This window comes from Penicillium lagena (assembly GCF_028827675.1).
Source record: "Penicillium lagena strain IBT 129212 chromosome Unknown utg000006l_segment0_segment0, whole genome shotgun sequence".
Classification (NCBI taxonomy): domain Eukaryota; kingdom Fungi; phylum Ascomycota; class Eurotiomycetes; order Eurotiales; family Aspergillaceae; genus Penicillium; species Penicillium lagena.
The window spans coordinates 3077112-3103106 of record NW_026623227.1 but is presented as its reverse complement, the minus strand read 5'-3'; the positions used below and the strand labels follow the sequence as shown (position 1 = coordinate 3103106).

At 53.1% G+C, this 25995-nt stretch overlaps 15 protein-coding genes across 15 annotated transcripts; 6 read left to right on the top strand and 9 right to left on the bottom strand.

The window, feature by feature from the left end:
- Window positions 1-768: 768 nt before the first annotated feature.
- N7510_009408 (fatty acyl-CoA reductase) lies at window positions 769-2016 on the top strand (the record flags this gene model as incomplete). The annotated part of the gene is made up of 1 exon (XM_056981333.1): window positions 769-2016. One exon carries the CDS (start codon window positions 769-771, stop codon window positions 2014-2016), a length of 1248 nt encoding a protein of 415 aa, XP_056831542.1.
- Window positions 2017-2155: 139 nt separating this feature from the next.
- On the bottom strand, window positions 2156-3364 carry N7510_009407 (uncharacterized protein; the record flags this gene model as incomplete). The annotated part of the gene is made up of 2 exons (XM_056981332.1): window positions 2156-3178; window positions 3296-3364. 2 exons carry the CDS (start codon window positions 3362-3364, stop codon window positions 2156-2158), a joined length of 1092 nt encoding a protein of 363 aa, XP_056831541.1.
- Window positions 3365-4054: 690 nt separating this feature from the next.
- Window positions 4055-5045, top strand: N7510_009406 (RTA1 domain-containing protein; the record flags this gene model as incomplete). The annotated part of the gene is made up of 3 exons (XM_056981331.1): window positions 4055-4770; window positions 4823-4897; window positions 4955-5045. The coding sequence occupies 3 exons, from the start codon at window positions 4055-4057 to the stop codon at window positions 5043-5045; spliced, it is 882 nt and encodes a 293-aa protein (XP_056831540.1).
- A 424-nt stretch (window positions 5046-5469) lies between these two features.
- On the bottom strand, window positions 5470-6193 carry N7510_009405 (putative ubiquitin conjugating enzyme; the record flags this gene model as incomplete). The annotated part of the gene is made up of 2 exons (XM_056981330.1): window positions 5470-5726; window positions 5803-6193. The coding sequence occupies 2 exons, from the start codon at window positions 6191-6193 to the stop codon at window positions 5470-5472; spliced, it is 648 nt and encodes a 215-aa protein (XP_056831539.1).
- A 389-nt stretch (window positions 6194-6582) lies between these two features.
- On the bottom strand, window positions 6583-7736 carry N7510_009404 (uncharacterized protein; the record flags this gene model as incomplete). The annotated part of the gene is made up of 2 exons (XM_056981329.1): window positions 6583-7530; window positions 7581-7736. The coding sequence occupies 2 exons, from the start codon at window positions 7734-7736 to the stop codon at window positions 6583-6585; spliced, it is 1104 nt and encodes a 367-aa protein (XP_056831538.1).
- A 682-nt stretch (window positions 7737-8418) lies between these two features.
- Window positions 8419-9644, bottom strand: N7510_009403 (carnitine:acyl carnitine antiporter; the record flags this gene model as incomplete). The annotated part of the gene is made up of 5 exons (XM_056981328.1): window positions 8419-8470; window positions 8523-9136; window positions 9190-9206; window positions 9291-9339; window positions 9396-9644. 5 exons carry the CDS (start codon window positions 9642-9644, stop codon window positions 8419-8421), a joined length of 981 nt encoding a protein of 326 aa, XP_056831537.1.
- A 701-nt stretch (window positions 9645-10345) lies between these two features.
- On the bottom strand, window positions 10346-11325 carry N7510_009402 (CFEM domain-containing protein; the record flags this gene model as incomplete). Its single annotated transcript, XM_056981327.1, has 4 exons — window positions 10346-10441; window positions 10785-10954; window positions 11007-11184; window positions 11239-11325. The coding sequence occupies 4 exons, from the start codon at window positions 11323-11325 to the stop codon at window positions 10346-10348; spliced, it is 531 nt and encodes a 176-aa protein (XP_056831536.1).
- A 1154-nt stretch (window positions 11326-12479) lies between these two features.
- N7510_009401 (Zn(II)2Cys6 transcription factor domain-containing protein) lies at window positions 12480-13961 on the top strand (the record flags this gene model as incomplete). Its single annotated transcript, XM_056981326.1, has 2 exons — window positions 12480-12537; window positions 12592-13961. 2 exons carry the CDS (start codon window positions 12480-12482, stop codon window positions 13959-13961), a joined length of 1428 nt encoding a protein of 475 aa, XP_056831535.1.
- A 276-nt stretch (window positions 13962-14237) lies between these two features.
- On the top strand, window positions 14238-15704 carry N7510_009400 (uncharacterized protein; the record flags this gene model as incomplete). The annotated part of the gene is made up of 1 exon (XM_056981325.1): window positions 14238-15704. The coding sequence occupies one exon, from the start codon at window positions 14238-14240 to the stop codon at window positions 15702-15704; it is 1467 nt and encodes a 488-aa protein (XP_056831534.1).
- A 698-nt stretch (window positions 15705-16402) lies between these two features.
- Window positions 16403-17432, bottom strand: N7510_009399 (uncharacterized protein; the record flags this gene model as incomplete). The annotated part of the gene is made up of 2 exons (XM_056981324.1): window positions 16403-17218; window positions 17277-17432. The coding sequence occupies 2 exons, from the start codon at window positions 17430-17432 to the stop codon at window positions 16403-16405; spliced, it is 972 nt and encodes a 323-aa protein (XP_056831533.1).
- Window positions 17433-18167: 735 nt separating this feature from the next.
- Window positions 18168-19951, bottom strand: N7510_009398 (uncharacterized protein; the record flags this gene model as incomplete). Its single annotated transcript, XM_056981323.1, has 3 exons — window positions 18168-19244; window positions 19302-19793; window positions 19847-19951. 3 exons carry the CDS (start codon window positions 19949-19951, stop codon window positions 18168-18170), a joined length of 1674 nt encoding a protein of 557 aa, XP_056831532.1.
- A 674-nt stretch (window positions 19952-20625) lies between these two features.
- N7510_009397 (uncharacterized protein) lies at window positions 20626-22022 on the bottom strand (the record flags this gene model as incomplete). The annotated part of the gene is made up of 4 exons (XM_056981322.1): window positions 20626-20941; window positions 21000-21169; window positions 21223-21650; window positions 21698-22022. 4 exons carry the CDS (start codon window positions 22020-22022, stop codon window positions 20626-20628), a joined length of 1239 nt encoding a protein of 412 aa, XP_056831531.1.
- A 311-nt stretch (window positions 22023-22333) lies between these two features.
- N7510_009396 (uncharacterized protein) lies at window positions 22334-23266 on the top strand (the record flags this gene model as incomplete). The annotated part of the gene is made up of 1 exon (XM_056981321.1): window positions 22334-23266. One exon carries the CDS (start codon window positions 22334-22336, stop codon window positions 23264-23266), a length of 933 nt encoding a protein of 310 aa, XP_056831530.1.
- Window positions 23267-23356: 90 nt separating this feature from the next.
- Window positions 23357-25297, bottom strand: N7510_009395 (putative MFS transporter; the record flags this gene model as incomplete). Its single annotated transcript, XM_056981320.1, has 7 exons — window positions 23357-23671; window positions 23728-24438; window positions 24489-24584; window positions 24633-24786; window positions 24842-25032; window positions 25083-25224; window positions 25281-25297. 7 exons carry the CDS (start codon window positions 25295-25297, stop codon window positions 23357-23359), a joined length of 1626 nt encoding a protein of 541 aa, XP_056831529.1.
- A 304-nt stretch (window positions 25298-25601) lies between these two features.
- On the top strand, window positions 25602-25808 carry N7510_009394 (uncharacterized protein; the record flags this gene model as incomplete). The annotated part of the gene is made up of 1 exon (XM_056981319.1): window positions 25602-25808. One exon carries the CDS (start codon window positions 25602-25604, stop codon window positions 25806-25808), a length of 207 nt encoding a protein of 68 aa, XP_056831528.1.
- Window positions 25809-25995: the final 187 nt, after the last annotated feature.

The window sequence follows — 25995 nt, the reverse complement described above, 5'->3', positions numbered from 1 at the left end:
GTTGCATTGGAAATCAATCCGCCCCGGCAATGGAATGCTGATCAAATGATCCCCTCAAAGCCCGACCTGTTCCTGGGTCTTCCACTCCTCCGGACCAACTGTTACATATTGTACAGATGCACGCTGGGTGATATGCACAGGACTATTTGAGAGTCCCTCTGGCGTTTTGGGGGCAAACCACGAGCTAAATATACCCCCGTTCAGAGAGAAATGAATTTTTCCGAATACTGCCCTGTTGCTCTATTTCGCGTATCAACTTCTAGGCAGGGTTCAAAGTGTCTAGTCCTAATAGAATTGCCCCATGCCAACCGTTTCTAGGCCTGTTTTCAGACCCTGCAAAAAGTCGTGCGGCTGCGGGGACCGAAATTCAAATACCGGGCATAGATCGAGGCAGAACTGGACAAAAAAAGAACGCTCGTGAAGTCGTACAACCCCCGGCTGCACATGGCCCAATTCCTATCAGAGGTAGGATTCTCTGCGAATGTCTGCAAGACGGAGTGAGGATGGAAGCCATAGATTCAAGCCCATTAGCAAGACTAGCGAAGGCTAGAACTGGGGGTTTCGGCTTGCGCAGAGGCGCAAGTCACATTCGACGATAGTTTGTCCCACCACCCCTTTTCCCGAGGGTGATACTGTCCGACTCGGATGCCCGAGAGTTGCCTGGAAACCAATTGATATATCTCCAGGATGCTAATATCGCGCACCTACTGCTTCCCTTGCCATCGCACATCTGAACATAGCGCAGTGAGCTTGAAAGGCGTAGCTCCAATGTCATTCCCGGCCCCAGCTTCGTCCCACGCAGACGAGGTCCTGCAGAGCGGATATGCGAGAATCTTCGAGTCTCACACGGTCTTCCTGACGGGGTGCACAGGATCGCTGGGAGGGTGTCTCTTATACAAGCTCGCGCTCCGACTTCCCACGCGCAAGATATTTGCATTGATCCGGGACAAGCCCCAAACGGCAATTGACAAATGGCGGAAATCCATTCCCGACCAGACAGAGGCGATTCTAGCCTCGAAGAAAGTTGAATTCGTGATCGGGGACATTAAATCCGTCAATTTCGGTCTCGAGCCCGCTGTCCTCGAGCAACTCCAGAACCAAGTGACCCTCGTCATTCACACGGCAGCCAAGATCGCCCTCGAGGCGCGTCTTCGAGATTCCCTTGAGAACAATTGTCTTCCAGCGCTGGAGCTCGCGCGGATCGCGTCGAGATTCCGGAAATTGAAACTACTTATTCAACTTTCCACCGCGTACGTGAACAGCTTCCTTCCCGATGGTCCCGTGTTGGAACGACCGTATACACTAGCAGACGAGGACCCGGAGGAAGAGCTGGCGTCCATCCTGACGCATGATGCTTCTCCGCACGTCGCCCGGTTCGCCTCCTCGTACGGCCTGGCCAAGTACATGATGGAACGACTGCTCGTGAAACGATATCCGCTGCTGCCGGTCCTGCTTGTGCGACCAACGATCTTCGCTCCTGCGCTGCGAGAGCCGTATCCCATGTACGGACCGGAAGACTCGACGCCACTGACCAAGTTTGGACGGCTCATAATCGCAGACCGGGGAGGCGCACAGGTTTGGCACTCGACAGCTGGCTACAAGACCGGGGTGAACGTTATCGACGAGATACCCGTCGACTTCGTCGCCAATGCATGCCTGCTGCACGCGGCTGCGCGCACGACGGGAATCGTCCAGATCGGCTCCGAGCTATACGAGCCGCGTACGTTCGACGAATTCATCGAGCTTGTCATCTCTAATGCGCCGCCTGATATTCGACGGGAGCTGCCGACGTTTGTCTTCACGGAAGATCAGAGCGCACCGCAGTGCTTCGTGGCTGAGCTGGTGGCGGTCGCCTCGCGCAATTGGTTATTCGACTGTGGTCGGTCATATTGGCTGAAGCAGGTCGGGGGCCCATTGAGTCTACGGTCGTGCACGCACCAGGTCCAAAGCATGAATGTGGCACGAATCCGCCAGATCTATGACACTCTTGCGGAGAAGGAGAAGGCCCGTCTTTAAATGAAGTGCGCTGTATGGACGAGTGTGCCCGAGTTGAGGGCGTCATATAGTTGTCTTTACTAATGAATCGATGGGACTCGCTGTTGGACACGATCTTGGAATAACGAGTAGTTATACATCTGCCATATAGATGGTCCTGTCACAGTCCCATCTTCTGCTGGGGCCATGCCAATGCATCCTGCCACTGCGAACTTGCAGGGCTCACGACCTTCAGCAGCTCGGAAACTAACGCGCGCCCCGAATTCCGAGCCCACCACCGTTGCCCATCCAGTTCACCCAACAGCACTCCCCAGTGCATGAGAATGAGCAGGGGTAGAGGTTGACGTCTCCGGACGTTGTCTACAAACTCTTTATTGACGGCAGCAAGCCAGGCGAGGACATGCGCAGGGCTTGCGGTATCGTTAAACATGGAAAAACAGTAACGGAGCGAGTCGATGACTGTTTTATTGATCTGATGTTGTTCGGGGTCGGTATCCTCAAGAGTCCCATCATTCAGGGATGCCAGTCTCTCAAAGGCTGTAAATGCATCACTTTCTAGCTCGATTGGGTCGCCCTGCCAATTGCCCGTGGCCCGCGTGAATAGATTCAGTTTGATCCATGGTTTGCCGATGCTAAAAATGTTCTTCACGCCTTGCAGAAGCTCGAAGACCACGACAATATTCTCGGTCATGCCCTGACTCTCGTTCCGATCGGCAGTGAGTTGCGGCAAGGCGATGCCGATGACGATAGTGATGACTGCCTGCGCAAGCACGGCCTCACAGTTCAGCGGCGTGATATTGGTGACGGCGGCCCGGAATGGTGCGAAAGTGAGATTATGGTACTCGAGCGCTGTATCAATGTAGGCCAGAGACCCCGCGGGTGTGGTCGTCGAAGCGATGTGCAACGCGGCGAGGGCCAAGATGCCATTCATTAAAAAGTCATACTGGAGCGCCTGGCGTGGGACGTCAATTTTCCAGACGCGATCCTCATTGTCGGTCGTGCAGAGACTCTCATACGTCTCTGTGGAGAACTTGTGCATCAACTCCAGGTCCCGAACGCCGGATGTTGCCGGCAGCGCGACCGACAGACGGTTGACGGCGGGCTGTGGGGTGGCGACGGGGTGGACGCCCGGTGAGGGGGGACATGATGGGCCGGATGAGACCCAGCGCCCTGTGGGGGAGCTCTCAGGTATGTGCAATCAATCTCACGAGCAGTACAATTGGAACAAGGGGGTCCTCGTTCGTCACACTACAGTTGTCAGAACCAGCGGAACTTGGGGAAGGGGGGCCGGTGGGCTGACCTTCACGCGGCGGCGTTTGCACTGGTCGCAGCCCTTGCGGGACTTGGTATGAGCACGGCGAGGAGGCATGCCGGAAGCCGGATCTGCGGCCCCTGCGTTGGTCCATTTACTGATTCGGGGAGGGAAGAAGGAAGGAAAGAGGCGCGAGAGCGAGAACGAGGGCGAAGGTCATGTGACTCGGAGTATGGCGTGGGATGAATTATTATTAGGATGTTTGTCTGATCTAGATCATCCGTTGGAAAATCTAGAAGATCGATTGCAGCACAGGAGATGTCTATTCTTGGACCGACAGCTTGTCGGGGTTTATGGATTCGTGAACACAGCCAGGGATCGTTCTGAGGGAGGAATCAGAGGCTAGGTATTATTGCAACAGTCGCCGACTGAGTTAGGATCGATCCGTCTTATCTAGAGGGACAGACACCCGGATATGGGATGTTTCTCAGGCAGGTCTCGATGCTCAATGACTAATGTAGACGCAATTCTCCGACCCCGATCTCGCGTGGATAGCAGTGGAGCCTCGTGGGTAAGCGAAAACGAGAACGAACGCGACTACCAATGGATCACTGGCTCGCTTCTGCTCTTCGGCTCTTGGCAGATCCGGTCGGAGACATTAACCCGTCTGACAGCAAGGAAAATGTCTGCGGTTATATGTTGGGGCTGATCCGCCGTTGCGCGGGTGGTCAGTAACCGGCTTTCTTTCCTTCTGGACGACCAAACTCACTTTCCTATTGGGATTCGTCGCCATTTCCACCCAATAACATGCCAAGTTACGCGGACTGCTTCCAGGTCAGCCCTGAATGCCCGGTCGAGGCGACGACCTACGGCTACTACCCGAATCTGGGTGCCAATATCTTCTTCACCGTGTTCTTTGGTCTGGTGGGCGTGTGCCAGGTCGGCCTGGGTCTGTATTTCCGAACGTGGACATTCTCGACGGCACTATGCATCGGCGCGTTGATGGAGATGGCTGGGTACGTGGGCCGGATCTTGATGAATGGGAATCCATGGTGGGAGAGCGCGTTTGAGCTGCAGATTGTGTGTCTGGTGCTGGCACCGACCTTTATCGCCGCCGGAATCTATTTGACGCTGAAGCACATCATTCTCCGCTTGGGACCAGAGCACTCGTCGCTCAAGCCGCGGCTGTTCACCTGGATCTTCATCGGCTGCGACATCGGCTCGCTGATCCTGCAAGCGGCTGGCGGTGGTGTCGCGGCGTCGGCGGGAAAAACAAACCAGAAAATGCTGCAAGCTGGAGACGATATCATCATCACGGGTATTGCCTTTCAGGTCGTCACCATGTCGGTGTGTGGGTTGCTCGCGCTGCATTTCTTCTGGAATGTCTTTCACCGGGGTGATGGATTGGCCGGTGAGAAGGATCTGGAAAACAGCGGCGTGTCGACATCGCAGAGAAGGCTGCCCTTTATCATCGGCGCGATGATTTTGGCCTACTTCACTGTGCTGATCCGGTGCATCTATCGGTAGGCAAAACGATCTTTTGGTGGCTGGGACACTTGCTGACTATGTCTGAAGTATACCGGAGATGGCCGGCGGTTGGGGTAACCCCTTGATGCAGAGGGAGAACGAGTTCCTCGTCCTGGACGGAATGTAAGTGCTCTCCTGGATTTATTGAGACTGGATACCAGTCTAACATCACCATATCAGGATGATTGCCATCGCCACCCTCTCCTTCACCATCTTCCACCCCGGATTCTACCTCCCTTCGATGCGGACGGGATACAAAAACCGCACTTGAACTTTCCTCTCTCTCCTTTTCTGCATAGTTGGAGTTTTCTGGTTCTGCCCTTTAGAGCTGAGATGTTTGCCCATAGTCGCGATAGTGCATGTCTTTAGGCTGGACTGGCCAGATCCAAGACAAATAGAGCATGGTGATAGATGCAATTAGTTGGAAGAAATGAATCATATACCATACGAAGTAGAACCGAACGTGAACCAGTACATCACAAATGTAGTCAGACGCAACTCCAACAACCAAATGAACATAGACCCAGATCATGAGAGAAAGAAGTGCCCAGAAATGCCGTACAAATAGAAGGAAGAAAACACCCGCTCAGAGCGTGGCCATTCAATGGCCCGACCTGTCCACATCGCTCGCTCTTTGATGCAACAAGGTGAGTGAGACACACTGTCCACAGAGTGTGGCTGTGCGAATAGCCCGTTCACTCCTCGCCCAGACTCTCCCGGACACACCGACGCACCCGCTTCTTGAACTCGGCCGGATCCTCACGCCATAACCGGGCGGCTTCGACGTTGGCGGGACTCTCGTCGTTGGGGCTGGACAGCATGGAAATAACGGACAGAAGGATGGTCTCGGGGGTTTGCACGGGAGACCAGCGCTCAGCGGCAGACTCGTAGCCGTACTTGTCCTCCTCGGGCGGGTGCAGAATGGAGATGCAGACTTCACCGTTGGGGTAGACTAGATTCGGTAGTTAGTATTATGTCGATGCCTCCGAAGCGGCTTGTAGCCCACACTTCAGGCGGATGGCACATACTGTTCGGGTGGAAGAGTGGCGTCTCGAACTTCATCTTGGGTGGCAAGTGCGGGTACTCTGAAGGGAAGGACAGACGAGCACGGAAGAAACCCCCTACCAGAGGACTGTCAGTTTGGGGGTCTATGCCGAGCGGAGGACGTTCAGAACGATCTGCAGAGGGGCTGTTCCCGCCGATCAAAGGGTTGACCAGAGGGTTCAACGAGGTGGTTTCTCTGCCAGAACGCGGCCACTCACCTCCGTACAACTTAACATCATCCGAGATCATCAGCATCACCTCCCACTCGAAGACGTTGTTATCGGCCAGCCCACAGCTGATCCCCGGAATGTCCTTATCGGATTGCATCTGTTGCAGCTGGCGGGACAGCATACGGCCGGCGGGTGAGGTCGCCATGACGGGAGGTCAAGGCAAAGAAAGAGGCTGGGTCACTACTGAGAGCAGAAAGGTTTCCAACACGGTTATTGCATGGAGGATGATTGTAGTGCAGGGAAGAACTAACAGATGAAAAGAGTTGAGGGGGGGAAAAGCAGGCAAGGCGGTGAGCGGGGTCAGGCCCCGCCCAATGGGTTCGTTCGTTAGGGCTTGGTATACAGAGGAGATTCATTGCTAGTAGTAACTACTGAGCATTGTATGGGAACAAAGAATGGACAGATCAAGATATAGCATTCATGGCGAGTGACACGGGGCGATATAATCATAGGAAGAGGTCCAATCCAACTGGACTCTCCTCTCTCTTGCCATGGAGTGCCATTCATCCAACGGATCAGAGGATTGTCGGATGCCTACATGCTCATGCCCTGGGGATCCGAAGGGGCGCCAACAGCCAGGACACCAGGACCCATCAGCATCAGCTCCCCAACCAGGATAGCCCCAGCCGCAACAGCCAGCGCCATCTGGATCAAAACCGTCTTACCGATGACTTTGCCAAAACGGACGCGAGCCGACCAGTCAAAGGTAGCCCACGCATCGGTGAGGCTGAGACAGCCACTGCCGCCGGTGATGGCGGGGTTCACCTTACCACCAAAGGACCGGTCAAAGGGCACGATCGACTCATCCTCCTCCGGAAGCATCGACGCAGCAACACGGATGAAGATACCACGGGCGGGGATGGAAATCAAAAAGGCAAACAGGGCTGGGATAAGATAGACGGCCATGGTGCTGCACACGATTTTCATCGTAATCTCGTTCTTGGGGGTCTTAAAATCGATCAGACCAACAGCTTCGAGGAAAGCCAGCGGGAGGAAGAAGCCGGCTGCAGTGAGGATATCCTGCAGAGCCACCGCGGGGGCAATCTTCGGCCAGGTCCGGTAGCTGGGGATGCGCTGGTAGAAGGGCTTGGGCGAGGGCTCGGAGATGACGATGTGCACCCAGGCCATCTGCCAGGTAGCCAGGAGCATGCTGACGCAACACTGGACGAGGAACTGACCGAGGAACGAGTCACGGGTGGGGAGCAAGGCCCAGATGAAGCCGCCAGTGAGGGAGTAGACGAGGAAGATGCTAAGACCGCGGAACGGCGACCAGAACCCGCCTCGGCCGCGCAGATGCCGCACGGTCGTGCGCAGCTTGCTGGTGATGGGCTGGAGGGGGGTGGAAGCGGCCATTTCGGGCTCGTTCGGGTTGACGGGCTTATTGGGGTCGTCGTTATTATTGTCGATGCGGACGTAGATGTCGGGGTTGGTATCCTCGACCGCCGCCAAGGTGGCGACCACCATGCCCAGTGTATATTGGACCTGCCAACGAGATTAGCTGAGTCGGATCAAAGGGCACACATACTACATACCGCCCATATGGTCACACTGAGCGCGAGGATGGTCAGCCCGAAGATGCCGAACATCCATGGCGATGTCCGGGGCTGATTGTCAGACGGCTCTCTCTTCAGATGAACAGCGGCGAGCTCAGCGCCTCGACGGAAGACGGTTCCACTAATAGTCGACATGATGAATAGCGAGAAAGTGGAGGATAATGGAAAGGGAAGAAAAGAGGAGGGGGCCAAACACGAGTAAGTATTTATCTGATGCGCTGACGAGGCTGAGACCAACGTAATCCGCACCGCCCGGTACGTGCCGGATACTTGCCACACGCGGATGATGCACCCCACAAACCAAGTACCTAAGAAGTACCAGCTTGTCAAATCACGCCTTCCTCGGTCCTCACTTGGATGTCAATAACATACAATAAGAACAATCTACTAAATCAATAGGCAATCTGGAATAACTACCAATTATCTGCTATCCATAGTTCACTCGGTCAACGAAAAGACGCAGTGTCCATGCCAAGACAGCCCCCAAGGCAAACAGGTCAGAACCAACAGTGGCGGCGGGGCCGGCATCGTGTTGTTGCCAATGAACGCCGGTGGAGGGTCTCGGCAACTTCGGCCTGAGCCTCATAGGAGTAGTGGAGTCATATGAAAATACATAAACAATACACTGCCTCCAATTCCTAGCCCTGTACAATATGTAGTCTATCCTTCTATACAAACCAACCGGAGCTCGAAGGACCCGACACATCTCTAGAATAATGATATTCAGCAGCACAAAAGACCAATCAGCCGAAAAGAGAACGCTGCATAGAAACAAACGAAACGACGGATATAGAACCCAACAACATGAAGGAATCATTTAGTCGTCAAAAAGCTTCTTCATGAACTTGTGGGCCAGCTCGACACCGAGGCTATTCCGCATGGTCAGCAGCATGTCCAGAATCTGGAGTGCAGGAAACTTACAAAGTAGCTGCGTTGGCCGGCACAGCACGCGCCAAAGCTGGGCCAAAGCCGGGGAAGAAGGCCTTGAAGCCTCCACTGGCATACACGGCGCTAATGGTGCCGCCGATCGTCGGCTTGCCGGGGGCACTTTGCAGACGGGACTTGATCGTGTCGACGGGGAAGACCGGAATCCACATGGCAATACCGGCCGCACCACCGGCAGTCAGGACCGCGGGCAGGGACAGTTCACCAGTCACGTTGCCATTCTCGTCCTTGGGGGTCAGCGACCGCTTGATGTACTCGTAGGCCGCGAAGTAAGCAGCGGATCCCGGACCATCCCGCGCCAGGGTCATGGCGCTGCCGCGGAAGACACTGCGAACACCACCCTCCTTGTATAGCTGACGGACCACGTCCAGGCCGCCAGAATACTTGGGCTTCTGGCCCGGGGGCGGCGGGTTCTGGCCCTGGATCTGGAGGAGCACCTTGACGCGCTCGAAGGGAGCGGTAATCAAAGTCATGGGGATCGCGGAGAAGAAACCGGCGGCGGAGATCTGCGCGATCGAGTACTGGGGGGTGTTGTGCTTCACCGGAACATCCGACATCTTGCGGACAAGAGTCTTGCCCACGTCGTAACCCTGGAGCAAGGTGGTTAAAATCAGTGTGACATGGTGCGAGCTTGGTTACATACCCAAAAGCTGACGGCGACTATTCAATCAACATCATGTTAGTTTCAAGATCATTGAATTGGACGGTCCACAAGCCATTGGAGCGGTTGGTGCAAGCACTTACACATCGGAGTCACTCCTACCAACGGCGCTGACACACCAGCGTACAGTCCCTAAGCCAACAGTCAACAAGAGCCCCAGAGATCAATTGCTTGCGAGGAATGCATACACGCGCCAGACCCTCCCGGGCGACTGTTCTCTTCACCACATCTATGGCACCTGAGTAGACGCCCTTCTCGGCAGTCTGCAGGCGCACCTTCACCAGGTCGAAGGGGTGTCCCACCACCACGGCGCAGAGACCACCAGCAGCACCAGCGGCGAGAGAACGGAGCTGGACAATGGTCTGATTCACAGCCTTGGTCTCGACGGCCTTGATTTCATCCTTGAGCTCCTGCGGGGGCGAGGTGGAAGTCGACATTGTGGGCGGGATTGGGGAGGAGTCGGAGGAGAGGAGGGGTTGGAGGAAAGGCGAAGGCCGAGAGGGAAGGGAGGAGAGGAGAGCAGTGAGAATGGGAAGAAAGGAAGGAGGAGGAAGGACAAGCTGAGAAAAAAAAATATAATAATGAATGAAGGCCGAAACCGAGACTCGGTGTGCGCGAAGCCGATGTTTCCCTTGGGCTTCCCCGGATAACTTGGGCCTCGGCTCGGGAGGCGGTGAAACGGGCGCCGAGTGGTGGTACAGACAGATAGGAGTGAAATCACTGTAGCTATATCCAGTTCGATCAGAAATTGGGACAGAATGAGTGTCAATGACTAGGGAATGTTGCTTGCAAGTCGCAAGCAATAAAAGGTGGTGGTGATCCGGGTGAACGGGAAACTGAGAGCAACGTCTGCTGACGCTCCGTTTCCCCGCGGAAGACAGGGTTCGGACAAACTGATTAAGTCATGATTCCGGTGGCTCGAATTTTATTGAATATTCACAGGTATTGAGATACTACGCCGTTTGGATAATGTTACCTACTACACAGTAGTACTATTCTTGCAATGGTCAATCACATGGGAATCGTGATGTGGGTGGAGCATGACTTCATTAGGACTAAAAAGGGCTAGCTAACCCTTGTACTACATACTTTCTTCCTCTCCAATATTATCATTACTCTGCAATAGGAACAAAAGTGCTTACAGCACCAGCATCGCGGCCAGACCCAGGACTGCGGCACCGCTGCCGACGGTGGCCATGGGCATAGCAGCACCAGTGGATGTCGAGCTAGAGCCCTTGTTGCCCGAGCCCGAGCCCGAGCCAGAGCCAGAGCCAGATCCATTGCCACTGCCCGAGCCCGAGCCAGAGCCAGAGCCAGAGCCAGAGCCAGATCCATTGCCACTGCCCGAGCCCGAGCCAGAGCCAGAGCCAGAGCCAGAGCCAGATCCATTGCTACTGCCCGAGCCCGAGCCCGATCCAGATCCGTTGCCAGTGCCAGTCTGAGAGGCACCCGTGTTGGTCTTGGTGCCGGTCTGCATGGTGGTCCAGGTAGTAGCATCGGTTCCAGTGCCCGAAGTAATGGTGGTCTAGCGTCGCAGTCAGTAAAGAATCATCATATAAGATGTGCAAGTGTCTCACCAGGTGCTCATTGCCGGTCTTGGTCTCGGTCTCAGTGTTGGTCAAAGTGGCCGTGGGCTGGCCATTGGCGCCAGTCAACGTGGTGGTACCGGTCATGATGCTGGTCGTCGCACCACCAGCAGCGCCAGAGCTAGATACCGATCCAGATCCTGATCCTGAGCCGGAACCGCCTAGGGATTCATGGTCAGTTTAGGCACATATTCTCCTACGAGGGTAACGTACCAGGGCATTTGGATAGAGCCATCTGGACAGCCTCTTGCGGGCTGGAGCCAGGGCAGGCCTGGTCGGTGCAGTCACGAACACCCCACTCGTAGTCCTGGCTCTTGCACAGGCAGGTCATATCGCCGGACGAGCAGCCCAGTTCGGACGCCTTGGCATTCATGTTTGAGATGCACATGTTCTATATATTATGTTAGCACTACTAGTCAACCATGTTAGGATGCGCGCCACTCACAGCGCAGTCCGAGGTGCTCATATCGGCCGCGGTCACCATGCCAACAACGGCGAACAGTGCCAGCGCAACAGGAGAGAAGGACTTCATGGTGTCGGTTGTGGAAGGTCAGATCAGGATCAACACAATTCGATAGAAATTGGCAGCGGTTGGGGGCAGAGAACGCAAGGTAGACAAGACAGGCTAGGAATACGAAAAGCTAAGTCGTTTCCAGGGAATACTCATCGTTTATAAATGGCCAGCAGGGAAATTAGCTGGAATCAAAACACTGCATGCACCCTCCCTTTGTCGACGGAAACACTAGCACTTTCCCCAGACCGGAAAGACTGATCCATCAGAACCCACGGTTTACCCAGCCAACATTGAGGATCGACCGCGCGAATTGCCTAGATGATGCATGAGTGGGCGAGCTATTTCTCCTTGTTGTGCTACCCAGCCAACGTGGCTAGTGAAAAACTCCACGGGTCTGTTCCTGAAGGCCACATGAAGTCATCCACCGCAGACCCTTGCGGCAGATTGGCTCGGTGAAAAGCTGGATCGAGATCTGGAATAGGGATCGATCGCCCGGTCGCGATAGTTCGCATGTTAGTTGAGCGACAGTGCCGATGTGATAGGTCCGTCTCGATCTCCAGGATCCATCCAGCTCAGTTGGGCCAATATTATGATGGTTTGAGTTTCCAGGGATTTTCCCTGGGCTGTGATCAGTGAGGAGGAACTCAGGCCCTGCGGCGACCCCCCAAAGATGAATGATATTTCTTGTAGAGAGATAGACGAGTTGGCTGATTCAGGACTACCTGGGGTTCGTCTATGAGAAGAGCCCTGGGACGACACAAAGCCCTCATCCTTGATTCCAGGTATCCACCCGAACTAAAGGAGTCGAGGACAAAATACATAACCAGATGTTCGGTGGCGCAGGGTGATCGGCAGCTAATCCATTTCTTAGTTCGGCGATAGATCCAAAAGACGGACGCGCTATTGATCCAGCTTCCAGTCACCGCCAGTTGTGGCTGGGCTGAACGGCAACAGCCACAGTCCACATCGGAAGACTCGTGATCGGGTACTCCGCGATGATTATTGTAATCGTCAAAATATTAGATTTAATATTAAACGTCCGTTTGATTGGTTGATTGATTGTTGACAGACAATGCTCATCACGTGAGAGCTAGTCCTTCATTAATCAGCTACTAGTTGCTATCATGGGTGTCTTCACCTGGGTCGATTGTTAATCATTCCGGCCGGAGATAATGACGGAGATCAATCCGGACCAGTATGTTTGCGACTGCCTAAAGACGTATGAGCGGCGTATGGCTCTTCCTCTTAGTAGTAGCTGAGCACACCACTGACACGCCAGCACAGGCGACTTGTTTCTGCGTCATCGCCGGCGGTGCCAGCGGCCAAAGAAGTCAACCACGCGTCGAAAGGCCTGCGACGCATGCGTCCAGTCCAAAGCAAGATGCAGCTACACGCACCCAACATGTTCCCGATGTGCCACGAGAGCCATTCCTTGCGTCTACGCCCCCCAGCCCTCGGGTGTGATTGGCACAGGCAGCGCACAGCAGACGCCTGTCGATAGAGCTTCAGATTTTATTTCACCTGGAGGCAATCTAAACTGGGACCTACAAGGGATCGGCTGGCACAACAATAGTCTCGACTTGCCCGTGGATCTGCCTACGCCCTCGGCTCTCTTAGCTGCGGCTCAGCCGTCAGAGGCTGGCCAAGCCGAGCAGGACTCGGTGTACGATTTCATGCATGGAGAAAACCTAGTTTCTCCACCAGACCTCTTTAGCCGACCCTTGTCTAGTTCAAAAGCCTTGGACGCGGATCTCACTCCACCCGCAGAGTCAACCCTTCGTGGCTTGGTGCATCTGGTGTGCCAATACCCCCAATCGCTTCTTCGCGATGAATATTGTACTCCCTTCCTCCATCAGGGAATGTATGATGAAAACACCCCCGATATAACAACGCTAGAAAAAACCTCCATGGCCATTTGCTGCGGAGCTGCTATGGAGACGCAGGACGGAGCGCGCTTTACCAGACGCACAATGGAGGTGGAGCGACGTAGGTTGATTGATTCCTATCCAACCTACCGATGCATGCGGCAATGGGATGCTCTGCACGCCATGCTGGTATATGAAATTTTGGAACTGAATGCATCGTTACAACAAGAAACTGAAAGCTGGAAGCAGAAGCCGAACGCGAAAGGTCTTAAATCCCCCTTCCTTGCTAAAATGACGAAATATTATACCCGATGCCACCTCGAGGACCCCAGCGAAGATCTTTTAGCACCTTTAGGCGTGTCACCAATGCAGACTTTTGAGCAGTGGCGGGTTGCAGAAACATCCCGACGGACTATATTCTTGGCCCATATTGTACATTTCCTGAGCAATTATGATTTTAAGAGCGGGAAACAGTCCATATATTATGAGCCACTCGACGACAATATGCTCCGGAATTTGCCTTTGCCGTCTAGTCATACTCTTTGGACTGCGCGGAACGAGCAAGAGTGGAGTTATACCATGGAGTTCCAGCAAAACAATATCCCCCCGATGACCACTGACCCATCCGCCTCACACTCTGTGGGCGTAGCGGGCATGACCCTTCAGCATCTACTGTCAAAGTTCAATAAAGAATTTCTGCGGACGAGTTTTACTCGCAGTCCGGGTCTTGGAGGGTCTGATGAGCTACGAGATCTGATTGTCCTTTGCGCTCTGGAACAACTCACTTGATACGAACAAACTTGCCTATAAAAATTACTCAATCAAATATCCTCAATTAAACTTGAACATTTCTGATCCGCACTCCGCTTCCGATAGCTGCCCATCGGAGTTGGGTGGTCGCGACCATAAAACTCCGGCCGATATCGACTTGAACATCTCCGATCACTGACAAACCATGAATAACTCTATCACATATAAAAGGAGGTTGTTTCTGCAACATGCACTGCCGCTCAGATGCATTCGGCTGTCTTGATTTTTTTTATCTACTTACTATTACCCTTCGACATGATCTCCAAAATTGCTGCCACTACCGCTTCAGGCAATATGCATCGCCTGCTTGGAAGAATTCTGATCGGGCACAACATCTCGCCCAGAGCCGATGGCGGAACGAATGACACTACTTCCTTGGCTGAAGCTTGGGGTTTGCAGTCAGGCGTCTATACTCCACGCCAGCTGGTAGAGAGTTTTGCACCTTTGCTGGACGTCGTAGTCCACCAATTGGGAAGCGATCCACCAAATTCAAAGCCTTCTCGTGTTCGGCTTCTAGATAATCTCGCTGCCAACCTGGCTACCGATACGCGCGAAGCCACCCTCCGCCTCGCGGAACCCCTCGATATTTCACGAAAAGAAATGAAAGACCAGGCAGCCCGAATCGGCAAGTCGCTGGTTGAGTGGGCGCGCGAGTCTCAATCCAAATCACTTGACCCCAGCATGTATCTCCGCAGTCCCTGTGAGGGCCACTTGCTCATTCCGTCCAACGTGGACTTGATGTTTGGTGACCGAAGCCAACCGCACCTGATGCAGTTATTCAACGAGTACATGCACCAGATGGTCCTTCTTCGTGATGCCCTTCTCCCATTTCAGAATTACCAGGATGTCCTCATACCTATCGACGGCAAGACTGCGAGAGGTATTCGCCATTTGGAGTCTGCTAGGGCCCAGTTTCTCGCCGAGATGCTCACGAAGCATACAACCCAGAAGGGAGTCATGTCCTATGCCAAAACACTTTTGGCACCAAAGCTCTTTTCCACTGCCTCTGCTGGTTATGGCTTTCAGTATGCACATGGGACTGTTCTGCCAGCGTTCCTGGCTGGTGGTTCAACCTCGCTGCATTTGCTGCAGTATATTCCGGCGAGAATTGAACCCAGCACAACAGACATCTTATTCGACTATCGGTTCGAAGACTACTATTCTGCACCTCGGCATGAGATACCCGCAGGTATGCCAATTGACGTGTCTGCTCTTAGCTTCCCGGAAGAAGAGCCACCTCTAGTCGAGGATGTCTCAGTGGGTCTACTCCGTTTTTCAGAGAATGTATCTCAGCTTGAACTACGGATCGAATTTAAATGCGGGAATTGTGCCGCTATTGACCTAGGGCAAATTGCTCGTGGGCATCGGTACTCATACTTTGCACGGCAATCCAATGATCTCCCAGAAAGCACCGAGATCTTGAGCGATGCTACGATTGAGCCTCAAAAGACACCGGCATCTGTCATTGTTCACCGCCCCACTGACATCTTCAAGATACCCAACACAGGTCTCCTGAGTGCCAAAGCAGGTGGTGTCCATGTGATTCCTGCCGTTGATCCAGTTGTCACTCTGGCTATTCTGGGGAGGCTCTATCCTGAGAATGTGATATTGCTGCCTCGAAATGAGGCGCTATGTCAGACTGAAAATGCTGGTAAAGGCTTTGAGCCCATGTTTGTGATTTGGGGCGGTGTTGAGCGTGGTGGGCTGAAGGGTGTTTTTTGAAAAACTCGATTGTTTGAGACTCGATTTATACGGCTTATTATTTCAATTAATATGGATTCTCATACTTGTTGGATCTTGGGCTTTCGAGTCTACTAGATGCGATGACTTCGCTGATAATTAACTGAAGTAGGGTTCCGGAGTTGGCTGGTCGTTCACCGGAGTTCCGTAGTCGCAACATCTGCAACATATCTTGATAATAAATCCGTGGAGCCTAGATCATCCTACGTTCCTGATGAACGATATAATGTATGTAATCTAGGATTGATTTTCTCTTTTTTTTGTCCTGGATGAAAAAAACTGTACGTCGCTGTGGTCGCCGTGGAATGTTCGGTACAATCCGGTGGGTCCCGATCCACCGGCCCGAGTGCAAGAAAAAAGTTTTCACGGCATCCACAACTGATTTCATGCCCAATTGAAGGGCAAAAAATGACCGACGCAGGGGTCGAACCTGCAATCTCTTGATTCGTAGTCAAGCGCCTTGCCATTGGGCCAGCCGGCCAGTGTTGAAGTCTTAGGTTCAAATGGTGAATTGCATTGCAGAACGAATGGGGTATAAGTAAATACACGTGAGCCTTCTGCTCAGATCGCTAGATAGGGAAAAAACGAATGAAATGCTGAGGAACCATGCATAACCAAGCCAAAGAACGCCGAAAGATGATGTGATAACCGCCATGTGCTATGGCAGAGTGAGACATCTCTCATACCTCTTCCGAGTCAGTCTCATAAATATCAGGCATCCTCACCCGCTTCTTTTCGACAAAAATTTCATTATCAATGGATGAGACCCGAGAGCGCCGGCGGTGTCGGCGAGACCGTTGACTGCGCCGAGCGGACAGGGACATCCCAATCATCCCAATGACAAACCCGCCCGCGTAGGCTAGCGTACCCGCCATCGCACCGAGAGCAATGGGCAGCACGAATGCGCGCCAAGTCCGGGAATTGTGTAGAAAACGCGATCCAGTATGGGATGGTGAAGCGTGGAATGGTGAGTATATATTGTCGCCTTGGATCGACTTGGAAGCGGCATAGGGCGTAGACGTCGTATATGGAGAGTTCGTGGTGCCCGATGGCGGAGCATCATTCTGAGAGGAAGTCGGCACGTAGCTCAACAAGGAGTCTACTTTCGAATTCCACCAGTTCATCTGCCACGGCCGCGGCTTTGGCACCGAGTGAGTCTCGTGAAGTGCGCTACCGGGCCCAATCCCAACACTCTTGATGATATTTTCACCATTGCTAGACTTGAGAAGGTCCACCACTACCGCATTCGTCGTAACGGGGTTGCCGTGTAGGTCGAGCAGTTCTACACGGAGACGCAGCAAGCCTGCGGCCATACCCGAACCTTCTGTCGACAGCGGGCGCACATCCAAAGAATATGACAGGATACTGTCATCATCTAGAAGAGCTTCGTTTGAGTTGCGATACTGCGGCGCGTGTAGCCGCATAGACGCTGATGGAGGAAAGATCGCATCGTCGTTGGCGCAGACGATGCCATTTTGAACGGACCAGATTATTGACTAATTGGGTGTTAGTTGAATTTTGAGCAGCCTCAAAAAGAGCAATTATTGTGCCTACCAAATAGGACTTTGCGGCGCTTTTAAGGGAAGTGTCGTCGTAAGAAGAGTGGGGGAGATACGGGAGAAGTAATTCATGAGCGCTGGAGTCGGCGTTGGGCAGAGATGCGACTGCGACGCTGCTCAGGGAGAGAGTGAACCACCAAGCAACCCGCATCGTGTTCAGGACAAAAAAGAGAGAGAGAAAAAATGGACGGAGAATAGAGTTCCAATACGAGACCCGGGGGGTATGATTTGTTCTTAAACGAACCCACGGATTGAGGCTGTGATGATGGCCTGATTTGCCAAGCCCAAGGCTTTGCGCTACTAGGAGTGAACTGGGTTGTGGCAAAAATAGAACGAGCATCGTGCCTAGTTCAATATTTAAGAGCAGGTAGCCGGATCGAATCGCTGGTGCCTATTGTGCGGCTCTGTGGATACGAGGCTGTGACGGAGAACAAATGGGGGCCAGAAATCGTTTCTTTCGGGCCCTGAATCCGTTTCAGACCCTTTCTGTGATCATGGCCGGGAGCCAGTATCCGCAGCGGCAAATACGCGATCCGACGCCCCGATGATAGAATGATCTTCAGCCAGCTGATCAACAAACAGAAGGATCGCTGATCAGCCTGGGGTACTAGCCTCTATCATGCATCACCTCTGGGTGTGGCTTGGCTCCTAAAGCTGGTTGGTGAACAACTGAGGAGAAGCTCTTCACCGAAATGTGATGAGTTAGGTACAATTCAGTTCGAGGGGAATAACTAATTGGGTCTTTATCGGGCAATTCCGTAACGGAACTAGATCATCGCCGTAGCTACTGTACCCCAAAAATATATATAATCGCCTTTGGCCAGCACAGTAATTACACAGACTATATTTATCCAAAGCATTGACTGTCACAGCTAATCATAATGAATCAGGATGGTTCATAGTAAGGTGCCGTCTGCCAGAAGCGACACCGCGGATTGTTCGTGGGGTCGCGCATAGGATAAATAGAATGGCTAGCGATATTCATCAACTGCCCACGGCGGCCGTGTCGGTGGAACATCGGAGCAAGACTGGAATTAGGCGCGCCAGACTGCACAAAGCTAGTGAACCAGTCCTGCATCACCATTGCCACGGTGACGTTGGTTACAGTCGAGTCGGAAGCGCCTGCCCCATCGCTATAGAAGGTGTAGGCCACGTCCTCTCCATGCAGTGCCGGGGGAATGCTGAACTCGTAGGCATACGTCTGGTTGTGGAAAGCCCGGTTGATGTAGTCCGTGTTGCAAGTGAAGATCAACTCCGAGACAAGAAAAGCATCGCGCTGAATAGCGTTTGTGTATCCGTAGGTGCCGTCATAAATTGGAGGGTACAGCACCTGCGTGATGTGCTTGGTCACATTAGGGCGTATATACACAAATTCTTGCTTTAGTTGAGCCGCAAGACCGCTGCTGTTGCGACTGGCTGGCGAGGTAAAAACGAGCCCTTCATCGGCATTGTGTCCGACCATGACATTGAGATTGTGATCAAAGTTGCCCTCCAGCAGAAGTTGTCCGGGGAGTGCCGGAACAAAAGTACCATCCACGACGGGCCCATAAGTGTATGAACCATAATAGGATTTGGTGCCCACTTGATACGCGTTGGCAGCGATCAATTTCTTTGACGGCAGGCGGCGTGCCTCCTCCACACTAGTGACATTCAAGATGGACAGGAATTGCTGCAATATCTGTTCCTGCTGCTTTTCTTCCGGCATTGGGACCCAGCCGGGACTTTGAACAATTGCTTGTTGGAACGGCGATGGTCCTGCATTGCCACCGTAGGCCGTGATCTGATGCATAACTGATCCTCCACCGGCAGACTCTCCCATGATGGTGACTCGTCGGGAGTCTCCACCAAAGAGATGGATGTTTTTATATACCCAGTCCAGTGCGAAACGCTGGTCATGGAGCGCTGCATTTGCTGTCCCATTCGCCGTGAGACTTTTCCCAGAGAGCCATCCAAAAGCGCCCAGCTGTCAATGCATGACAAGTTAGATATCCTGGTGCACAATACTTGCTTTCAGACTTACCCGATAGTTCATTGCAACAAAAATAATGCCATCACCTGAGACTGTACTGCGGTGGACCAAGCCAGAAGCGTCCGACGAACTTTTATCTCCCATAGTATAGCCTCCGCCATAGATCCACACCAGCACCGGAGCTAGTTTAGAATTTGGAACATAGGATTTATTCTGGGCACGATCAAAGATATGTTTCGGAACAACGACATCCAAGAATAAGCAGTCCTCAGTGGTCCGAGGATCCAGCTTGGGAGGCGTATACGGATAGGAAGAGATGTTGGTTGACTGGTTAAAGGTGGTATTGTATAGGATACTTAGAAGGAATGGCTCCGCAATATCTTCTTCCCATATCGGTTCTGCTGAAGGGCACACTATACCAACAGAGCCATTCTGGACCTGTGAGCGGTTCGTCGTTGGCAGAGCGGGTGCCCTAAATCTTAGATCACCAAGCGGCGGCGCAGCATAGCGGATATTGCTAAAGTTGTAGAGGCCAAGAGAGCTCTGATCATACTGTCAGCCTTTCAAAAACTTGGTAAATTGAGAGTTGCGTGTACATTGAAAGAAAACGCCTGATGGAGCTCGTATCCAAGATCAACGATGGGCAATTTAGATGCAACACAGACCGACACCAGCAGCAAGAAGTGCAGTGAAAAGACCATATTGACTCGTTTGTTACACCGCTACAGGCAGTCCAGTCGGCCTCAGACCTTATATGTCTCGGGAGGGGTATGAGCGCATCTATGGAGCCAATCTATGCAAGCTGCAAGACTAAGACCAAGGCCATGTGAACTTTGGAGCGGGGCTCATATTAATTCAGCGAAGTTAGCCGGTATATTCAACTCTTGTTTTGGTATAAAGATCGAAGATGTCAGTCCTGGTCCGTGGCTCGCGCACCGAATAGTTGTGAACAAGTATTTTCTAGCGCTCTCATCAAAGAATTGTCACTGCGAATGCCCTGCGAAAAGAAATTGGCAAAGCAATATGGTGTCAATGATGAATTCGGCTCGATCCGAGGCCTGAATAGTGCGGGGTTTCGCGATCCGCTACCCATACGAGCGGTGCTTCTCAGACACACTGCGCGGGTGCTACGCTCAATCGGGCCCTTTATCCGAGCTCCGTACTAAGCCACATTCTACGAGTCCATGACTGGCACAGGCCAATACTCCTGATGTGGGATGCGGGGCCCATGGACCCACCAGCCTTGTCAAAGTGTTGCCTAGAATAAACGAAATCTGGTATCTAAATACTAGAAGGAATAATGAGCCAGAGAGAATTCTGTTCCTCAAATTTCGAGCGAGCTAGGAGCACAAATTTATACGACTCGTTGCAATTTCTAACGGTCCATCACTTCCCGAATCTTATATGCGAACATCTCGTTCGATGGCACTTCATACTCATTCTCTAGCTTCTGAGCGGATTCCACACCTGCTGCTGGCACGCGGTACTCAAATCGGTTCCCAGGTGCTGGTAGCTTTCCATCTGGGAGAGCGTAAGGGAAGGGAAGGTACTCGGGCATCAGTCCTAACTGAACCAGAACAGTTGCTTGGTCCCATGCAATATGCTCGTGGTAGAGCCGGTCTCCTCGAATGTTGACTACAGACGTGAAGGGAATCCGAAGAGGTTTGCCCGTCGGTGGAATCCCCGGGATACTAGATGTGAAGCATCAGCTTTATCTCTCGTCGCATAGACAGAAACAAATTTACTTACAGCCAAGGAATATGCTTGTCATGAGTTAAGCAGCAGATAAACTCGTCCACAATGCGGTCGGAACCCACCGTCCGGCTAATGAGTTCTAGAGTCGTGTCGTCCGGATTGGCAAAGATGAAGTGGTTCAGATAGAAATGGCTTAGCCGTGCTCGTCCAATTCCACCAGTCAACTGTTACTTTTTAATGGAATACTTCAATCAAGAGATGTTCCTGAAATACATACCGTGGGAACATGATTCACGTAAGGCTCCTGCACCATGGTAGCCATCGTCTTTTCGACAGAACGGTCGCCAAATTCATAGTAGGTATGCTCATCCCAAATCTTTTCAAGGTCAAAATATGGCCCGTTCAGATGTTTCTTGATAAATGCCACGCTCCGCGTGTGGGCAACTCCTGCGGTCGAGATCTTGAACTTTGGATGGCCGGGGATCGTGAAGGCAGGAGAAGAGATATCGGGATATACATGGACAACCTGAGTTTTGTCGCTCTGAGGCGGGTCTTCCACGGGCAATGAGGCATGCAGCATCGACATCGGGCGATCGGGGGTATTCCACGAGTCAAAGTAGACGGCCGACTCCGGGTTGTCGACAGCCAAGATCTCACACAACCCTTCCTCAAATTCTGGATCATAGTCACTTTTCGAGCCATACACTACAAACCGTTAGGTCCGAATGTTCCATCGATTACGAATCTCATACCAATCAGCCCGAATTTGCCCGGATCACACTCGGGGAGGGCGGCGAGTCCGTCCTTGGCTGTTTTGATCAAAGCCAACAGAGTGGCCAGGTCCTTGCTAGACTGCACATCGACAGTAATCTGCACCACTGCAAAGCTTTCTTCTGCCCACTTTTGCAGCGGCTCGGGATCAAGACTTTTGTTGTCTTGCTGACAGCCCGCATAGCATGCCGGACGTAGAAGAATTAGGCCCGGGCCATGCCCACATCGCGAGAGTGGCGGTTGCAAAGTGACATTCACTGCTAGTTCCACTGGGATGGCCGAGGGCAGCTGGGAATTCTCAGCCATTGTTTGGTTAGCGCTATGCAGTCAGGCCTCGGAGTAAATGCTGGTCAAACATCCAGCCTCTCGCTCACTGGGTAATCTAAGAAGCGGACACGTGACCCGCTGCTCTCCCATCCCCACGTTCCTGCTTCGCTCCTCCTGGCTTTGTTTCTGTCTTCCACGGTCCCGAATCCATTCAATCCACCGGGGGGCACAGCTGGGCTTGGGAAGAGAAACCACCATACTCTTCATCCGCTCCCCTTTCCTTGACAGCTTCTTCGTACTTCCATCACCTTCGCTCTGAGCTCTAAACAACCCGCAAAACAACTTCGAAGATGAATGCCCTCGTTCAATCCTCCCTATCCAGCGTCGAATCCAAGCTCAATGCTCTCCTGACAACTCTCACTACGTCTCCCGCCGCCGCAGGGGCACCAGCTGCTGCACTCGCCCTTCTCGATGCAGACGACGCACTATCCTCAGCCATTGAGACCCTGCGGAAACACCAAGAGAACTACGCAAAAATTTTACGACTCCGATCAGAAGCACAGCAATTGGAGGATCGAGTCAAGGGCATTGTGAGGGAGATTGAAGAGTTCGACAAGGAGGCCCAAACGGCATGCGGCGATGACGGAGAAAGCGACAGCGACTCTGATTCAACGGAGGACGACGACGAAGATAAAATCTCGGCGCCCAAAGGCATAAACGAGATTGACTACAAATTGCTTCTTGATTTTGCCCGTCGCATCAGCAAATACAACCATGAAGCCGCGGCAGATGCTGGCAGCGGTATTGGAAAGCGCCTGGAGACTCAAAAGCAAATCGCCGATCGAGACGTGACCATGGGAGGCACTAACGGAGAGCCGACAGCGGAGGAGAGAGAGCCGGTATCGTCGGTCACGAAGAACGCGACGCAATGGCTGGATGATTCCGCAAATGTCACTCGCGAAGTCTACATGCTCCCATATCCGACCGAGGAGCGTATACGCATGGGCTTAATGGGCCAGGTTCAGCTTGCGGCTGGCGAGGATGCTGATAAGGAAGTGGATCGATTGATACGCGAAGCTCAAGGACTGGGCGCTGCGGAAGGTCCAGCTCCAGCTCCGGTGGAGGACAGCACTCGGCAGGCAGACGAGGCTGCGAAAGCCGCTGTACACGCAGGCTCATCGGCCAGTGGGGCACCGAGAGCGGCTGCACCAGCCCAACCAAAAGCAAAACCCAAGGCTTTGCTTGACCTTGACCTTTACGACCCTGATGATGACGATATCTAAACTCCCTCAATGACCTGGGCATGATGCATCTTGAAATTCGGTTCTCACGCATTTGTTTGCCTGCTATATCCAACCAGCCAAGCTACGAATTTACATCTTATGTACAGAAGACTTGGCGGTCAAGCCCCGGAGCTTCTTGCCCCAAAAGTAAAAGGGGATGGCGCAGAAACACCATAGCGCCGCCAAACTCATGTTCATCATGATCGGCTTGACGAATCCACTCTCTACCACCCACGGAGTGATGAATTTGCTGAAGCCGTATCCCCAGACGTTCTTGTTGACGGTGATGGCCACGAAAACCGAGCCGGCCACCGGCTTGTAGCTGTCCACTGCATAAGTGCTGGAAATGGCAGGGAGCGCTGCGACCTGAATGCCCGCCGCGGTATAACCGACGATTACAATTGCCTGGTAGGGAGGTGAGCAAGTGAGATTTGCCATGGAAAGGCGGTGGGGAAACTTACTCGCCAGTCCCATTTATACTGGTATCCAAACGCGACAACGAAATTCCCAATGATGGAGATAATCACATACGGAATCATGGCCGGCAATCGCATCTCCGGTTCACGAATGCCGCCGTTCTTCTTCGTGGCTTTCATCGAGATCCAGTCGGAGAAGGGGCCATTTGTGGCCAAGCCGATGAGGGCACCAATAAGGATGGCAAAGTTGAAAAACCCGATTGTTTGGCTGTTGAAGTTGTATGGAGGTTCTGCGAAGGCTTGACTTTGCGTCAGGTTCAGAGTCAGGAAGCAGCTGGCCGACCACGACACGATGAAAGCAGCCAGCTCGACAATCGGGAAAGACAACAGCTTCCACGGGATCCAGAAGCTGATGAACGTGGTCTTGATATTATTGCCATCCAACTGCCACATCTTGAACTGCTTCTTTGATGGCCGTCCCCGGCCCAGCCATGGGTCTCGCTCTGTGGCATCCTCCACGTTAGTATTCTCCCGCTTGCTATCTTCGACTAGCTTCTCTGGTTCAGACTCGCTCGCAGCCGGGGCCGAAGCATTCTCCTCACGGGCAACCTCACTGGGGTGAACGCGGTGCCACTTTGTTTCGGGGAAGAGGAAGATCTGGAAAAGGAGAAGGACACCAAAAAGGCCGACATTCAGCCAGAAGAAACTACGCCAGCCAACGTGTTCGGCCATAGGGCCAGAGATGATCGGCCCGACCTGTCAGATGTCAGAACAGCCAATTCGTCTTAGATTGCATGAGCTCGTACCATGAGCGATCCGAAGTAAAATGTAAAGTAGAGAGTGTTGTAGGCCCCGCGCTCGTGCAGGAACATGATGTCCGCAATAATCTCCGGTTGTGCCGTCTAGTGCTGCGGTCAGAAAGTATCCCGAGCAGAAGCAAGTCGCCATACCTCGGCAGGGCCAGCACCGAAGCCGTTGAGAACACAGGCGCCCATGTAGCTCCCATAGGTGGGTGCGACTGCTCTCCAAACGTTACTGACGAGACATATCAATGTGGAAAAAATCAGGACGGTTCGTCGGCCGTAAGCCGTCTGGATGGGGACCCTGCACAATGCCCGATGAGCGAGAACGTCTGCGGGAGAGGTGATGGATGACCGACCAGAAGAAATTGCTGAATCCCAGCACTAGGATACAGACTCCCGTGAATTGCACCACCCCGGCGAGGTCTGAATTAAAGGATTCCATCAGCTGAGGAAACATGGGCGCCAGGGCCAACGGGCCCATTCCCTGCATGAACGAGGTGGCCGTGGCGATCGCCATTGCGCTCATTTTCCAGAATCGGTTCCAATTCTAGGCCATTCTCAGTCAGTCATCTCATTTTCATGCCAGACCGCACCTACTAGAGGATCATGGGGATCTTGCGACGGCTGGGGCACCAGCACGCGATCGGAATTGGACGATGATTTCACGAAATGATGCGAGCCGACATCAGCCATGATCTCCGTCCCAGGATAAATCGTCGTCCCCAGCTCCGCCTCCAGCCTGCATCAACGCGATTAGTGACCACGACCGTTTTCGCGACCGCTGGCGGTACATACTGACGGAGCGTCTGCATCGCGGTCGAGGGTTAGCGCGCGCGGTACACGCCCAGAACGACCGACTTACGTTTTCATCATAATTCATCTCCATGTTGGGCAACTTCAACTAGATGCGAGACGAGACCTGCTGTCGGTGCAGGCCCCTGTGCCTGGGGGCGAGTCTGTTTTAAATACAAGGGCAGCTCTGAGCGCAGGAGGTGCGGAATTGGGCCGGGAGTCGCGTCAGATCAACATTTGCCGGTCGCCAGAGCAGGCTGACAGCCACGAGCAAAGGCAAACTCTCTTTGTCCCACTCCCGGTGCACCCCTTATCATCACCGTCATGGCCAGTGCAATAGAAATCATGGAGCTGACACTTGCCCCCCCGGGTCCACATCAACCCCGGATTCTCCCCGCACCCCAGGCCAGCCTCTCACACCGGCCGCCCTCCCAATCTGACTTTATGAACTCGCCTATCATTGCCTCGCGGAGAGGGGTCGGTAATCCTCCACGGCATTTGACCGCGCTTCCATGCCTCAACGCGGCTTGACACCCATAGGCAATAGGCAATAAAACAGTCTGCCGCGGTAGCAGATAGTGTCACCATAACAAACGCGTGTTTTATCGGTGTCCCCAGTCATTTAGTCTATAGGACACGATCGAGCACCCGTCGACGGTCTTGGTTGTAGGTCGGGTGATGTAGTCGCTTGAGACGGGCTACCTGCCTTCAAACATCA